An 18,316-nucleotide genomic window follows, 5' to 3' on the forward strand; every position below is an offset into this window, starting at 1 on the left:
CTTTCGCCGATAGAAAACATGTGGTCCATGGTTGCTCCACGAGTGACCCAGATTACATCCCCAGCTGCTACACCAGATGATCTTTGGCAACGTGTGGAAGCTGCTTGGGCTGCTGTACCCCAGGAACACATCCAACGTCTCTTTGACTCAATGCCGAGACGTGTGGCAGTGGTGATCTCCAACAAAGGCGGCTACTCTGGATACTGATTCTGGCAGGAACCACATGTCCTAGACGTCTGTAAACGTAATCATTTGATACTTGGTCAACATGTTATCTACAAAATAAATCTTGTTGTGCTACCTCTTGTCTTTCTTGGTGTTGCATTTACGGTAGCCAGCAGTGTATTTAGTGTGCATGAAACATGCTGAAGGTCGGATGCTTAGGGAGATCAAGTCGCAGATGAGACTACTCAGTATGCATAAGTGCGATTGACTCTTGATTTGAAGAACTCATGTCCTCAGCTCATGGTCTAGTGGCTAGCGTTGCTGCCTCTGGATCCCGGATTCGTTTTCCGGGCGGGTTGGGGATTTTCTCTGCCCGGAGACTGGACGTTTTTGATGTCCCCATCATTTCATCACCATCATCATCATCATTCGTGAACGGGGCTAAAATTGGACTGTGTTAAGACTGGGCCACAGTACTGGCGCTGATGACCACGCAGTTGAGCGCCCCACAAACGAAACATCATCAACATCATCTTGAAGAACTCGATGTGACCTCCAGCAACGCCCTATCCAGGCAACAATACTTAAATTGTTTAAAAGCTGGAAGGAAACTAACAGAAATTGAACCAGTATACTTTATGAAGGATGCTATTAAAATCCACATGAGACTGTTCAGGGCTTTTACAAATCGTCGCTGAGAATGACGTCGTCGGTAATCAGGGTATAAGATGCTTGTGAAGTATGGAAAAGTTGCCAAACTTTTGTCTGCACCCTCTAGAACTATGTTCGCTGTGTTGAACTTTCAGTCTAACGCCGTCGATTTGCAGACGTAATAACCAAACATATCTCCTTGTGAATGTAACTTTGTACCAAATCAGTTGAATTTAAGGTACATTTAATAGCACACTGTCTATTTAAATAAGCGTTTGGGATTGCAGAAATCATTCATATTGTCAGTTAATATTTAAGGTTTCATAAATGTGTAATAGATAGTTTAAGGGAAGACGAAAAGTTTGTTGTGAGACTGATGCATGACGTTACCAATTACATGAATGTGTTGGTTATGTTATGAAAGACGAGTTTCATGGTAAAATTTAATTACATCGAAAGTTGCACAAGTCTAATACCCAGTTGTTTTTGTGTGTTTCTTTGATTTCAGATCCAGCCACTTCCCACTCTGTTAGTAGACGCAAGTGTAAAGTAAACCAGTTATTTATTCACTTAACTATAAAACGGAAGTGTTTTCAGAAATAATAATGAACAAGAAGAGGGGAACGTGAGGCCTTTATTGAGCATCAGCATTATACAAAAGTGACATAGAGTTGGTCGGGAGTTCTCAGTACAAAACGATGCCCTTCTTGGTCCAGTATTCTCCAAACTTCTTCCTGTACTCTCTGGTGGGATCGTATCTATCCTGGATTTTCTTGCTCGCGTCGGCGTAGCGGTGGCTGAATCTTACGAAATACTTGAATAGCTCGTCCTTCTCCACAGCATCGCATTTCGCGCAATTGGTTGCAGCTATCTCAGAAAATTTGTCTGTGTGCAAAAACAAAAACAAAACAAAAAATACATTATTATCACTTCATTATTGTAACACACAAAACTCGCAGCATACAAGGGTTGTTCAATGACATGGGAACGCTGATGCAAGGTTTTGAGTATGCCATCTAAAATGTAGTTTATCGAGTGTATGTGCTTGTGGTTTTATAGGTGATGATGAGAATGAAAGCAATGACGTTATCTGTTGGTCATTCCAGTATTGATGAAGGGTCGTCACACAGTTTTACATAATTACAGGCCGAGGCCATTGCCGTCACTCTATTGTACAATTATGTGGAATATGTTATACGCTCACGCAGTATCAAGTTTCCGCGGAGAATAAATCTCCTCTACAAAAATCAACATGGATTCAGTGAACATAGATGTTGTGAAACACAGTCCTGTCTGCTCGTTTATGAATTCCAGGCCACCCATGTTGATGCCGTGTACGTTGACATCAGAAAGGCATTCGATACAGTTTCGCACAGTCGTTCTGTGAGCAAAACACAAGGTTACCGAGTAATGGACTGGATTTGGAAGTGAATTCCGGACTTTCTAGCAGACAGAACTAAATACGTTGTTTTACGGGACGAAACTGACGGATTTAAAGGTAATTTCATGAGAACGCCAACGGAGTGTTTTGCGACCGTTACTATTTACTATACCTTCATATATCATAGATAACGTCGGGAACTGCCTGAGTCTATTCACAAAGATCCAAAGAAGAGCGGCGCGTTTCGTCACAGGGTTATTTGGTAACCGTGATAGCGTTACGGAGATGTTTAATAAACTCAAGTGGCAGACTCTGCAAGAGAGGCGCTCTGCATCGCGGTGTAGCTTGCTCGCCAGGTTTCGAGAGGGTGCGTTTCTGGATGAGGTATCGAGTATATTGCTTCCCCCTACTTATACCTCCCGAGGAGATCACGAATGTAAAATTAGAGAGATTAGAGCGCGCACGGAGGCTTTCAGACAGTCGTTCTTCCCGCGAACCATACGCGACTGGAACAGGAGAGGGAGGTAATGACAGTGGCACGTAAGGTGCCCTCCGCCACACACCGTTGGGTGGCTTGCGGAGTATGGATGTAGATAGATGTAGATGTAGACTATACTGTTGTCTGTACGAAGGTTGCAATGCTGAAGACTGCAGTGAAACGCACAAAGACCTGTAGAGTATCGACTATTGGTGCAAGGATTATCAAATGACCCTGAACGTAAATAAATCTAGCGTACTGCCAATAAACAGGCGACAAGAAGCCCTAATGTTAGATTACACTTTTGGCGACAAGTCACTGGAAACCCTAACTACAATAAAAAACCTAAGAGTAACCGTCTATGACGACGTTAAGTGGAATGACGACATAAAACAAATACGAAGGCTATTGGGGAAGTAAGGTCCGATGGATCGCGGATTGGAAATGACAGTGAAAATCAAATGAAGGTTTGCACAGATGTGTTGTGCAGTGACTCTAGAGTGCCTGTCGATCGCGTCACCTCACTCTTTTCTCTACCGAGCTCACAGTGAGCGCATAAAGATCCCTTTAACAACAGTGTCTCCCGTTAAGTATCGGTGCCCATTGGGAAGTTTCGCCTGCTTTCATGCAATCCCACGTAACGTACGTGTCATGCATTTCCTTCTTTATGACAAATTCTCGACCGATCATTGCAGGAGCATTGAAGACGCCCGTGCAGCGTTTTCGATGGGAAGTGTTTGATCACCTACCATACCATCCGGACTTAGCATCCTCTGATCTTCATCTCTGCTCACATGAACCGCTGGCTATGAAGACAACATTTTGGCACAGACGACAAGCTGCAGACCAGCGTAGAAAAGTGGCGGAAAGCACAGGCGGCTGCTTTCTATGACGAAGGTAATGGAAATTTCATACAAAGCTATGACAATGTTTAAGTTGCTGCCGCGACTATGTAGAGAAGTAGCTGGAAGGTGTAGCGAACTGCTGAAAATAAAACATTTTTGATTTTCACTGTGGTTTCCATAACTCAACCGATGGGACCTTATTTTTCGTGTAGCCTTCGTAGTACGATCAGCAGATGCAGGGGTGAGATTCAGTGGGAGAATATTAAGGAAATGTAATTCATCTACGAAATAAGTGGCGTACGAAACACTCGTTCCACTGATTCTTCGACGTTTTTCATCAGTCGGGGACGCTTTCTGGCAAGGAAACAACTTGATCTCATATTTTAAGGAGAAAAAAAGAACACTTGCACGATGCGAGACCAGCAATGGCCCCCTTGCGAAAATTTCAGTCATAGATCAGACACTACGGACGTGTGACTAGAAAGAACAGCTCATAAACTTCCGCACGTACCTCTTGTTCGTCATTCGCACCGGCCCACTGCAGGCGCCCAATGGCCGAGCGCCAAATACTGTACAGCGGAGTAAGAAGTATGTGAAATATTGTTTTGATTCTAGAAACATGCTTTGTTTATCGTTCAAAACGCAGTTTCTAACCCGTAGATGGTGCCAGGGATCTGTTTGCTTTGAACATTTTTATGTTGCGATTCATAAATGCAGTGTAAATGAATAAAACGAATGTGTATGTCGTCAAAGAAGTAGCGTAACGCTATTTTATCTGTTTTATTTTGAACATCGCTGTTGTGTGTTATTTTATTTTGATTAAAAAAACTGCCACTGTTAAGGCGAAGAGATGACGGCTGCAGGTCATCAATGGTGTCTGTTCTTTCGGTCTTACGAGAGGCGTGTGCGAGATAGTCCCCCCAGTCGCACTATGTGACCTCGGTGGCTCAGATGGATAGAGCGTCTGCCATGTAAGCAGGAGAACCCTGCCTGTACACAGGCAGTCACTTTTCCTGTGACTGGAACACTGTGCACAGGCAGAGTGATGCCTCCAACTCCAGCGAGCGACTAAATGGTGAAGATTGCCCTGAAGATGACCCCATCGCGGGTTGAAACCGGTTGGCGGTAAAATAAATAATGCGATTGTGACTGTAATTTTGAATAATTAGTAATAAAGAGGATAATAACAACAATGATAGGGACAGCTGTAAAACGAATTTATGGGTGTACAAAATAGATGTTTTTCTCGTACAGCGAGTTCTGGGGAAAGGAAATTGAAGGAGGCTGCACTAGCTACCGATACTGGGGAATGAGGAAGATCTGACTGGAAAGAAGGATGTACAGCGGTAACGAGTGCTCACATGTACAACACAATCATTATTGTTGCTGTAGTACATATATCATTAACTGTCTTCTGAAGTTAGAGATTTTATTCGTTTCTCTAAAACAGGGGTTTCCAAACTGTTCCTGTGACTGGATCACTGTGAGAATCCTATTTCCTGATGGAAAATCTTGTACACTTTGCACGCTAACAAATTTTTAAATCATAACTAATAACACAGATATCATAACAAAATTAAAAAGAACAGTTTCGTCAGAATGTCGAAGAAAACCGCCATATTACTGATAGCTTTTCACGGAGCACTTATTCACTTTCTGCAGAGCACCTGTGTTCTGCAGAACACAGTTTGGGAAACCCTGCTCTAATATAATGCGGGATGTTATTACAGAGTCGATTTCCTACTATTGAGAAGGATTTCGAGGAAGTGGCTGAAAAATGGAGTGGGACAGAAAGTATTTAGCTTCGACGGGAACGGGTGTTCTGCCACGTTGTTCAGACAAGAGGGTTAAGGTCAACGAGAAGTGTGGGGGACAGGGTGAGCTGATAAGACAGAAGACAGTGGACAAGACAGAGAGTGCGGAAATCTCTGTATTTGTCAGCACGCAGCCAGGATAGCTGTGCATATGATGGTGGAATGTGATCAAAGAGTAGAACATCGCATACATAACCAGTGTAAGGCGCCGTGGGCTTTCCTAGGAAATGCCTTGCAGGATAATTTCGTTGTAATCAATGACTGGAAGTACACTATGTGATCAAAAGTATCCGGAAGCCTGACTGAAAGTGCCTTATAAGTTCGTGGCGCCCTCCATCGGTAATGCTGAAATTCAATATGGTGTTAGCCCACCCTTAGCCTTGACGACAGCTGCCACTCTGCAGGCACACGTTCAATCAGGTGCTGGAAGGTTTCTTGGGGAATGGTAGCCCATTCTAAAGGAGTGCTGCACTGAGGAGGGGTATCGATGTCGGTCGGTGAGGCCTGGCACGAAGTCAGCGTTCCAAAACATCCCAGAGGTGTTCTATAGGATTCAGGTCAGGACTCTGTGCAGGCCAGTCCATTACAGGGATGTTATAGTCGTGTAACCACTCCGCCACAGGCCGTGCACTATGAACAGCTGCTCGATCATCTTGATTCACTCGCCATCCCCGAATTGCTATTCAACTGTGGAAAGCAAGAAGGTGCTTAAAACATCGATGTAGGCCTGCGTTGTGATAGTGCCACGCAAAACAACAAAGGGTGCAAGCCCCCTCCATGAAAAACACGACCACACCATAACACCACCGCTTCCGAATTTTACTGTTGGCACTACACACGCTGGCAGATGAGGTTCACCGGGCATTCGCCATAACCACACCATGCCATCGGATCGCCTCATTGTGTACCGTGATTCGTCACTGCACACAACGTTTTTCCACTGTTTAATTGTCGAATGTCTACGCTCCTTACACCAAGCGAATTATGAGCAGCAGCTCGACCATGAAATTAAAGTTTTCTCACCTCTTGCCTAACTTTCATAATACTTGCAGTGGATCCTGATGCAGTTTGGAACTCCCGTGTGATGGTCTGGATAGATGTGTGCCTATTACACATTACGACCCTCTTCAACTGTCGGCAGTCTCTGTCAGTCAACAGACGAGGTCGGCCTGTACGCTTTTGTGCTGTACGTGTCCCTTCAAGTTTCCACTTCACTATCACATCGGAAACAGTGGACCTAGGGATGTTTAGGAGTGTGGAAATCTCACTTACAGACGTATGACACAAGCGACACCCAATCACCTGACCACGTTCGAAGCCCGTGAGTTCCGCAGAGCTCTTCATTCTGCTCTCTCACGATGTCTAATGACTACTGAGGTCGCTGATATGGAGTACCTGGCCGTAGGTGGCAGCGCGAAGCACCTAATATGAAAAACGAGTATTTTTGGTGGTGTCCGGATTCTTTTGATCACATAGTGTACAAGAGTTTGTACAATTTTTTTCGCGTCAAGAGGGAAGGGTTTTTTATGTTTTTGTAGAGCATGGAGACCAACATTGAGATTCTCGATAAATGTCTTCCGATTTATTGGTTTTGCACTTAGATGCAGCTGGAGTTCATCAGCGTACATGTGGCATTTGCAGTAGAAGTTATTGATATGTAATGAAAAGAGTATAGGACCTAATGCCGAATCCTGGGAGACGCCTGATACTTCCTGCTTCCATTGTCCTTTATGGTACCGGACATGACGCATTGCAGGCGAGATATCAGTTATGAGCGAAACCGTAACACTGCACATTGTATGATCGTAACATTGCACACAGCGTGAAATGTAGGCTGCTAATTTGGCAAGTAAAATGACGAAAGAACAGAGTCAAAGGCTTTGTTGAAGTCTAAAATGCACATGACCGCCGCGTCCCATGCATCTCTACCAAGCTCAGTTCATCGTCAAAAGGCAGAGGTTGTGCTGCAGTGCTTATGGAAACCTGATTAATATTCGTCCAGTAGGTTTTTGTAGTTAGTTTGTTAGCTGGTCGTAAACTATATATTTTGAGACCTTCGACAGACTGTGCCGGAAGAATACAAATGGGTCGGTAATCAGAGGGTACTATGGCAACGTCCTTTTTTGGTAGTCGCTTAACTAGTTCTTTGATGACATCGTGTCCAGTGCATACTGATCTGACACACATAATGGCTTTTTTGACGGTATTGCAAGTAACATGCTTTAGATAGAATTTTTCGTGGCTACGATGTTTTACCCCCATGAAGTAACGAATGAATCTCTGTTTCGTTTGCGGTTTACTTGCGGTTGTTGGTAACGTGAAGTCTTCGGCTGGGACAATGGGATCAGCTGCCGCTTGTACTTTTTCTATACCATGACCACAAAGGTTTTTCCGTAGGACAGCTGGTGTATTTCTGTTGTCGGTCAATGAACGGACATGCCCGAGTTTGTTATTTCTCACAGCTTGACTGACTGTTTCGCTTCCGCTTGTAAGCAATATGATTTTCAGTCATCGGGCGCCGTTCGTATGCGTGACATGCAGCGTCTCTGAGGTTCATGAGTCGTTTTAGTTCTTTAGTTAGCCAAAGTGTACATTTCCTTGTTACTTTTCCGGTCTTTAGGGAAGCTTATTTGTCACACAGTTGAGTTAGTTTGTTAGTAACCCCATGACGTCTTTCGTTTATGTCCGAGAAGGGAACATAAGACGACCCCCAAACTATTTCCTACGCCTAAGTGGCAGACATGTAGTCATTTGTGGTTTCTTTCTGGGACTGCCGGCCGTTGTGGCCGAGCGGTTCTAGGCGCTTCAGTCTGGAACCGCGCTGCTGCTGCGGTCGCAGGTTCGAATCCTGCCTCGGGTATGGATGTGTGTGATGTCCTCAGGTCAGTTAGGTTTAAGTAGTTCTAAGTCTAGGGAACTGATGACCTCAGATGTTAAGTCCCATAGTGCTTGGAGCCATTTGATTTTTCTGGGACATTCAAGTAAGTCATGAAAATTATGTCATGGATAGATGTTGGAACGCGTGTAAGAAACAATAACGTCTTTGCTACGAAAGCTGTGTGATCCACGTCACCAAGAACCCCACTAACGCCTGTTCCATCATGTTTACGGCTTAGATTAACGAAAGGTCTGTGGACGGAAGCGCCGTAGGACTCACCCCTGAGTTCACGCAGCACGTCGCTGCACCTGTCCAGCTGTCCTTCCGCCATACAGGCGATGACATCGTCGTCCTTCATGTCCTTGAATTTGTCCATGTACTGGAAGTAGCGAGCCAGAACGGCAGGAGCCACGCCTAACAGCAACACCACGACGCAGAGCCTCATGTTGGACGTGGAAATCACCGGCGCGTAGCGACACGCAGGCAAGGGCGCAGTCTTTTGTAGACTTCGCCGCCTTAACGAGCGCCAACAGCTCCACCAAAACAAACAGATAACCGCTTCTCGATACGAGGGAGGGCTCTGATGACCTGTTAACTTCGTAGAGAAATCGGCAGACTAGAAGGCGACGACCGCGATGGTTCCACTTAGTTGCGAACTATTCTACAGCAGTATCAAAATTACGTCGCTGTGTTTACTAATGACTGCAAGCAGGGTAAAGACCTCGGATGCTCTATCGAGTTCCCCGCAACGTGTTTGGAATCGCCTTTCAACGTACTTTTAAGTGTGTCGTGGAAGCTCGTGGACGATAGAGAAAGGAGTGGAACAGACGAGACATCATATCAGCAGAAAGTTTCTTTTCTCTTGGTTTTGCTGTGACTGTTCCAGAGAAGGAAGAAATTGAGAGTAAGTTTTAGCTACTCGTCAACGACGCAGTCTTCAGAGATGGAGTCATTTAATAAAGTCAGCGAGCGGTCAGGCGATAGATATCATGAATGTGGATAGTAAATATTGTTGAAAGACCAACAGGAATCTTTCGCAACAAATAGGTGTCTGGATACTTTTGCTCAGAGACTGTAGTATCGTCAATTTCTCACATTCTTCTGCAACTCAATAGATATTTCAAGGTAAACTACTGTTAAGCATCGACACTATGTACTACATTGGTGACTAATGATCCTTTCCACAGCGAAATGAATGCACTGTGTTGTCCTAGAGGAGCTGAACAGAAGAACCACATGCTTGTGTACCTTACGGGGAAAACTGAAGAACAAATAAATCTAAGAAAATTCTCGTTTATTATTCAGTTCCTCATATTCAATTACATGAAATGTAACGAAGGCTCAGGATCATCTTCAGATGCAAGTATTCGCTCATAGCCTTCCATAAAAATGAATTTAGAGCTGAATTCATCCCTTAAAACGCACATGGGGAAGGAGTACAGTAACACATTACCGTTGACTAGTGAGCGTACAGTGTTCAAAGACTTCAACGACCATACTCTAACGCAAAATCATACCTACCCACAACATAACAACTGGACCAACAAGACGATCATGTTTGACAATGTTCCTGAGTGCGTTAAGTGCTTCCACCTCTTGTCGTGTGACAGTATGTCCAGCATTGTCGAACATGATCGGTTTGGTAATGGAAATAAGCGTTTGGCGTCATTGGCCGGGAGGACCCTTGCCGGGCAGGTCCGGCCTCCGTGGTGCGGGTCTTACTACATTCGACTCCACATTGGGCGACCTCCGCGCCGGATGGGGATGAAATGACGATGTAGACAACACAACACCCAGTCCCTGAGCGGAGAAAATTCCCCTACTCAGCGGGGAATCGAACCCGGGCTCGTAGAGCGGCAATCCGTCACGCTGACCACCAGGTGTAATGGTGTAGTGACCATTGCAAGAGCGTACTGACCTCTAAATCTTTGAACACGGTACGCTCGCTGGTCAATATTGTTGTGACACTCTAATCCGATGTGCGTCTTTTCAGGGATGCAGTCCACCCTGACTTCACTTTTGTGGATGACAAAGTGCGATCGCATAGATCAGTGCAGGTGGAGGAACGCTTGAAGTGAGAGGACATTCGGCGAGTTATCTGGCCTGCCAGTTCCCTCGACTTAAAACCCACCGAGCACGTGTCGGATGCGTTGGTCAGTCATATTACAGGACGTCCACATGCGCCATTGACCATCCCGTACTTGTCAAGCGCGCGCGGAGGGGGGGGCGGGGGAGGGGATGGGGGGAGAGCAATGGAACGCCCTACCCAAGAACTCGTTACCAGCCTTGTGGCCAACATGGAGGTACATTGTAGATCATGCATTGCTGTCACCGGTGGTCACATACCCACATACCATATTGAGAACCATGTCCTAACTTTTGCATAAATAGCGGTGACTTCAAAATGGTTCAAATGGTTCTAAGCACAATCGGACTTAACATCCGAGGTCATCAGTTCCCTAGACTTAGAACTACACCACTGGCTATTAAAATTGCTACACCACGAAGATGACGTGCTACAGACGCGAAATTTAACCGACAGGAAGAAGATACTGTGATATGCAAATGTTTAGCTTTTCAGAGCATTCACACAAGGTAGGCGCAGGTGGCGAGACCTACAACGTGCTGACATGAGGAAAGTGTCCAACCGATTTCTCATACACTAACAGCAGTTGACAGGCGTTGCCTGGTGAAACGTTGTTGTGGTTCCTCGTGTAAGGAGGAGAAATGCGTACCACCACGTTTCCGACTTTGATAAAGGTCGGATTGTGCACAATCGCGAATGCGGTTTATCGTATCGCGACATTGCTGCTTGCGTTCATCGAGATCCAATGACTGTTAGCAGAATATGGAATCGGTGGGTTCAGAAGGGAAATACGGAAAGCCGTGCTGGATCCCAACGGCCTCGTATCACTAAAAGGCATCTTATCCGCATGGCTGTAACGGATCGTGCAGCCACGTCTCGATCCCTGAGTCAACAGATGGGAACGTTTGCAAGACAACAACCATCTGCACGAACAGTCCGACGACGGTCTATCAGCTCGGAGACCGTGGCTGCGGTTACCTTTGACGCTACATCACAGACGGGAGCGACTGCGATGGTGTACTCAACGACGAACCTGGGTGCACGAATGGCAAAACGTCATTTTTTCGGATGAGTGCAGGTTCTGTTTACAGCATCATGATGGTCGCATCAGTGTTTGTCGACATCGCGGTGAACGCACATTGCAAGCGTGTATTCGTCATCGCCATACTGGCATATCACCCGGCGTTATGGTATGGGGTGCCATTGGTTACACGTCTCGGTCACCTCTTGTTCGCATTAACGGCACTTTCAACAGTGGACGTTACATTTCAGATTTACGACCCGTGGCTCTACCCTTTATTCGATCCCTGCGAAACCCTACATTTCAGCAGGATAATGCACGACCGCATGTTGCAGTCCTGTATGGGCTTTTCTGGATGCAGAAAATGTTCGACTGCTACCCTGGCCAGCACATTCTCCAGATCTCTCACCAATTGAAAACGTCTGGTCAATGCTGGCCGAGCAACTGACTCGTCACAATACGCCAGTCACCACTCTTGATGAACTGTGGTATCGTGTTGAAGCTGCATGGGCAGCTGTACCTGTAGACGCCATCCAAGCTCTGTTTGACTCAATGCCCAGGCGTATCAAGGCCGTTATTACGGCCAGAGGTGGTTGTTCCGGGTACTGATTTTTCAGGATCTGTGCACCCAAACTGCGTGAAAATGTAATCACGTGTCAGTTCTAGTATAATATATTTGTCCAATGAATACCCGTTTATCATCTGCATTTCTTCTTGGTGTAGCAATTTTAATGACCAGTAATGTACTTAAACCTAACTAACCTAAGGACACACATCCTTACCCGAGGCAGGATTCGAACCTGCGATCGTAGTTGCAGCGAGATCCCGGACTAAAGCGCCTAGAACCGCTCGGTCACAACGGCCGGCGCGGTGACTTCAGTGTATTTATTGCGTATGAATGAAAGTGTTACTTCTGGTCGTCTCATTGCGTACTTCTTTGAGTTACCTTCTGTATTACACTGTAGCCGTTCGTTGTATATGTGGCTCAGGTTCCAATGAACTACGTTACTTGGCAGAGACACAGCACGCGAAAGTTACTTTCGCTCTTCAGTTTTGCCTACCAATGTAATATTATGGAGTGGCAGTGGCCTGTGGAAACCGGCTGTAGCCCTACAGTTCGGTTTGTGTATTATGATGAGGAGCGTCAATCTTGTTTCCAACTTTATCATCTAACCATTATGACGTAGACTGTCAAACAACTTTCAGATTAGTTATGTCTTAGATAGCGGAATATTTTCGTCTGTCTGGGCTGCCTCTAATAATGGCTTTTAAATATCGCTGGAACGTGAAAAGATGAGCTTGAGAAATACTATCCTATACACCTCAGTATGATAGGTATCAAAGCATGACATAAACAAGATTCTGTCCGTAATGTGATTATCTATTCCAGAATGAAATGACTCTATCTGCGAGGAAGAAAATAAAGAGACATATGAGCAATAGCATTGTTGCAGACTAAATTTGTTTCGTGAAAACTTTTACGTAGCTCCTCTCAGTTTTTTAACGCATGTGTATTCAAAAATAGACAAAAGTTTTCAAAAGTAACAAAACCGGAAAATCTATTACATAACAGTAAGACCGCTGAAGATATTTGTAACTATCCTTAGTCTTATACGTGGCTGCCAACAACGTAGATGTTTTTCAAGAACTGTAATGGATGACGAACGCTGTTTCAATAAAGAGTTACGAACTGTGACGTGGGGCAACCTGCCAGTTGCAACTAGGTCTGAAACCGCGCGACCGCTACGGTCGCAGGTTCGAATCCTGCCTCGGGCATGGATGTGTGTGATGTCCTTAGGTTAGTTAGATTTAAGTAGTTCTAGGGGACTGATGACCTCAGATGTTAAGTCCCATAGTGCTCAGAGCCATTTGAAGCATTTGAGACAGTTGCAACTAGTCTTCTCAGTACCTCACGAACATGTCCAAGACGAACGGGTAATGACAGAAGAGAAGGTGAGTCAGACCGCGACACGAACCCAGACTTCCTACTTACAGGAATTAGACAAAAATGTGGAAACATCGTGAGAAATGCGTGCTTGAACATAAATGCAGTTGCTAGCCAGGCCTGCACGCTGCGCTGTTGTATCTGACCACGAGCGGAACTTGTGCAGTGTCATAACTAACATAAGGACATCACACACATCCACGCCCGAGGCAGGATTCGAACCTGCGACCGTAGCAGCAGCGAGGTTCCCGACTGAAGCGCCTAGAACCGCTCGGCCGCAACGGCCGGCTGGGCTAATTATTGGTGATCGTATTGTGGGTGCTTCCGTAACCAAGACAAATGAAGTGTTTTGGTGTTTCAAGAACTATCAGTTTAATAAGTCACAGGTGCAAAATACTAACGCGAATTCTTTACAGACGAATGGAAAAACTGGTAGAAGGCGACCTCGGGGAAGGTCAGTTTGGATTCCGTAGAAATGGTGGAACATGTGAGGCAATACTAACCCTACGACTTATCTTAGAAGAAAGATTAAGGAAAGGCAAATCTACGTTTCTAGCATTTGTAGAGTTAGAGAAAGCTTTTGACGATGTTGACTGGAATATTTTCTTTCAAATTCTGAAGGTGGCAGGGGTAAAATAAAGGGAGCGAAAGGCTATTTACAATTTGTACAGAAACCAGAGGGCAGTTATAAGAGTCGAGGGACGTGAAAGGGAAGCAGCGGTTAGGAAAGGAGTGAGACAAGGTTGTAGCCTCTCCCCGATGCTATTCAATCTGTATATTGAGCAAGCAGTAAAGGAAACAAAAGAAAAATTCGGAGTAGGTGTTAAAATCCATGGAGAAGAAATAAAAACTTTGAGGTTCGCCGATGACATTGTAATTCTGTCAGAGACAGCAAAGGACTTGGAAGAGCAGTTGAACGGAATGGACCGTGTCTTGAAAGGAGGATATAAGATGAACATCAACAAAAGCAAAACAAGAATAATGGAATGTAGCCGAATTAAGTCGGGTGGTGCTGAGGGAATTAGATTAGGAAATGAGACACTTAAAGTAGTAAAGGAGTTTTGCTATATGGGGAGCAAAATAACTTATGATGGTCAAAATAGAGAGGATATAAAATGTAGACTGGCAATGGCAAGGAAAGCGTTTCTGAAGAAGAGAAATTTGTTAACATCGAGTATTGATTTAAGTGTTCGGAAGTCGTTTCTAAAAGTATTTGTATGGAGTGTTGCCATGTATGGAAGTGAAACGTGGACGATAAATAGTTTAGACAAGAAGAGAATAGAAGCTTTCGAAACGTGGTGCTACAGAAGAATGCTGAAGATTAGATGGGTAGATCACATAACTAATGAGGAGGTATTGAATAGGATGGGGGAGAAGAGGAGTTTGTGGCACAACTTGACTAGAAGAAGGGATCTGTTGGTAGGACATGTTCTGAGGCATCAAAGGATCACCAATTTAGTACTGGAGAGCAGCGTGGAGGGTAAAAATCGTAGAGGGAGACCAAGGAATGAATACACTAAGCAGATTCAGAAGGATGTAGGTTGCAGTAGGTACTGGGAGATGAAGAAGCTTGCACAAGATAGAGTAGCATGGAGAGCTGCATCAAACCAGTCTCAGGACTGAAGACCACAACAACAACAACACAATGAAAGTGGAAATAACATAATAATCTAAGACGCAACGCGGACGAAAGTGTGTGTTGTGTGATCGTGACAGACGGTATTTGAGATGAATGACAACTGCAAAAGCCACTGCAGGACTGAATGTCGCACTCGTGAATCCTGTCAGTACCAAAACAACACGAAGGGAGCTCCATAAGCAGGGAACTGCCGGGCGACTTGGAGCTCTAAACCTACTCATCAGTGAGGCAAATACCCGTAACGGAACAACGCGGCGCCTAAGCCGTAACACCTGGACTATGGCGCAATGGAAGAAAGTTTTTGGTTTGATGAGTCTTGTTTCACGCTGTGACCAACTTCTGGCCAGGTTTACGACCCAGAGTGAAACATGGCGGGTGATGTGATGATTCGGTAGGGAATAGCAGTTGGCCAGCAAAACACCTGCAGTCGTGTAGTTTGTCACGAAGAGCGATCGGCTCTTGTGGAAAAGTATGGATGTAAAGTGCTGGATACTTTTTTGAATAATATTCAACAAAGTTCTCGCAACACAAACAACATTTCTTTACCTGGGATGGATGTTGCATTTTCTCCGAAACGAGTATGTATTGATAACTACAAGTCTCATAATAAATTTGAATACCATACTTCAATCTCTGTGCAAGAATACATAGTTTAGTAAGTAGAGATCTAGAAGTTGTTCATAAATTAACATTGGGTATGTGACTAACAGCTAGAAATGTTGTTTGAGTTAGAACTAAAGTACGCAAAAATATTATCCCATGCGGCATGGCGAAAAGTAACATCTACGTCAAGTACAGAGGAGCGAATATAGGTAGAGAGTTCAAAAATCGGTATGATCGGATAAACAGTCTTTAATCCTCTTTACGTAAAACTTCTTTCTTTATTTAATTTTACTGAATTAAAGTTACTAAAATACAATTAGTAATACTAATCCATTGATAACATTTGTAAAATAAAGAGAGTTATTGTGTGATTATTGCTTTTTGAGCAAAATATGCATCTGCAGAGTCCTCAGTATGATAAGCAAACCTCTCACAAGCATTAATTAGAAGTTGCATGTTAGAAAAGGGTGAGGGAAAAGATGTTGATAATTAGTGTTACACAAGACCCTGTACCGTCGCTCCAAAACAATGGACTGGAAATAATTTTATAATTGAACAGTATCTTCATTAAAACGTCACTTCTCATGTCATTCACATTCTGCAGATGCCACTGGCAGGAGAAGGTTACGCAAATCTTGCAGACTTCCTTCTGCTCAGTGTACAGAACGTGACAACCACGATTAACACTCCACCCGTCTGTAGAATATACCGGCTTGAACAAAGTAAACATATAATTTTGTGTGTCCTGAATTCAGGACCTGTTCTGATTTATAGCTTGATGTGCGATTAATGCCTGGCAGAAGTTTCCGCACCACATATTTTAATTACATTAATTTTAAATGGATAAACAAGACATAAAATTAGACACAGCGTCACAGACAAACAGTGGAAGTTCAATGAAGTATGATAGATTTGTGATTGCTGCACTCTTTTAATAACTGCTAGGTTGAATTATCATAAATGAAGTTACTGACGATGAACAAAATAATACTTTCTCTATGTTTTACTGTAAATACTGTTATGAAAAATTAAACAGATGACCTTCTTCAGTATTCTGAAATGCATAATTCACATAAGCGGTCATTGTTTAGTGCATTAATATCTTTGTTTCGTTGCGAAAAATTAAACAGATTACCTTCTTCAGTATTCTGTCATACATAATTCAGATAATCGGTCATTGTTTAGTGCATTAATATCTTTGTTTCGTAATGATAAATTAAACAGATTACCTTCTTCAGTATTGTGAAATACATGATTCACATAAGCGGTCATTGTTTAGTGCATTAATATCTTTGTTTCGTGCTCGTCATTTGTTTAATGATACGTCAAGGAGAATTTGAAGTGACAGGTGGTTACCATTTTGGCGCTTTTATAACGTAGTTCAATCTACGTAACGAAAGTAACCACTTGCGAAGTGGAGAAAATAAAAATGTCTCGATCCAGGCAGAACGCCGTAATAAAACTGGTTTTGAAAGCTTTTGTTATTGAAGTAACGATCTTGAATAACGAGTGCACAAGTTGGAGACAGCTTGTGCGTATGGCTGTGGATGTGCTGGTGCTTGAGGACGGCAAGGAAAGAGTGGTACGATGACAACAGCGCATCTTCAGTAATTTATGGTTGAAAAAATGTTTCTATACATTACTGAGAAATACATTTTCTGGGTCAATTCGTATGAAAGCAATCAGCTTATCCTTTCATGAAATTGTCTATTGTAGTCTTCTCGAAATAGGACCAAATGACGTCGAAACTTCACTATAATCGGTGAGTGAAATGAACCGGATATGTTCATTTTATTACCTATCATCGTACAGTGCAAAATTATTATTATTATTAGCGAATTCCCCAATAAATGGATGACTTTAAGCAAATAACTCAATCAAATTTTCTTTTGGTTGTTCTTCTTGTTCCAACAGGCTTTCATTCTTTCCGAGAAGGCTTATTTACGTTCTTTCGAGCACTTTGGTCTGTACTGTTTTTGTTGTCGTTGTTCTGATGTAACTTTGTGTCTGGAGGTCTCTCTTTCTAAAACGTCAGATAATTTTTAAGGTTCTTTCGAGTTCCATTCATCGAAGGGGTTGAGTTCCGAAGTGATGTTAAACAATCTGCTATCCTTTTGGTCTGTGCTTTTCTAGTAGTCTGTTGAAATGACCAAAGAACTTCAGTCACCTTTCCTTAATGCCAATTTCTATGTTTGAAAACTTTTATGTTGTGTTGACTGAATGTAGCCTGTTAAATCTCGGGCATGTCTTGCTTCTAAAATTTTCCTGATGATCTTTCTCTCTTTTTAATTTCTTCAAGTTCGTGTTTTCTCTTAAGCTTCTGTGTTTCGCTTCCGTAAAGGACTGTTGGTTTTGTGACTGTGTTGTAGTGCCGAATTTTTGTCTGTCTTGACATATATTTTTTGTTGTAAGGGTTTGGACTAATGCTAATGCTTTTTCGACTTGTTGGAGGCGATTTTGCTGTCAGATTTTTTCACGGCCGGTCTGTTCGATGAATTCTCCGAGGTATTTAAAGTACGGGACCCGTTGATTTTACCGTATTTTGTTTTCAAGCTCGCGATTTCTGTCTTTGAACACAAGAATTCAATTTTCTCGAATGAGATTTGTAACCCCCACATTTTCTGCTCATTCTCGAAATGTCTCGAGCTGTTCGACAGCAGTCTCTTCGCCCTCTGCAAGTATTTGTGGTGACGAACTTTCTGTTCTGATTTCTGAATGTATTTTAAGGAATCGCTCCTTGGGTTCCGGACAATTTAACAGTTGTGAAAAATATGTTGTTCTCTGGTGAGTACCCTTTGATTTGGTTCGCA

General features: G+C 43.6%; 1 protein-coding gene across 1 annotated transcript; it reads right to left on the minus strand.

Annotated features, from left to right (window-relative positions):
* Positions 1–1,454: 1,454 nt before the first annotated feature.
* LOC126262210 (uncharacterized) lies at positions 1,455–8,697 on the minus strand. The gene is made up of 2 exons (XM_049958636.1): positions 8,492–8,697; positions 1,455–1,701 (listed from the first exon to the last, which is right to left on the minus strand). The coding sequence occupies exons 1-2, from the start codon at positions 8,655–8,657 to the stop codon at positions 1,502–1,504; spliced, it is 366 nt and encodes a 121-aa protein (XP_049814593.1). The 5' UTR covers positions 8,658–8,697; the 3' UTR covers positions 1,455–1,501.
* Positions 8,698–18,316: the final 9,619 nt, after the last annotated feature.

This window comes from Schistocerca nitens, chromosome 6 (assembly GCF_023898315.1).
Source record: "Schistocerca nitens isolate TAMUIC-IGC-003100 chromosome 6, iqSchNite1.1, whole genome shotgun sequence".
NCBI lineage: Eukaryota > Metazoa > Arthropoda > Insecta > Orthoptera > Acrididae > Schistocerca > Schistocerca nitens.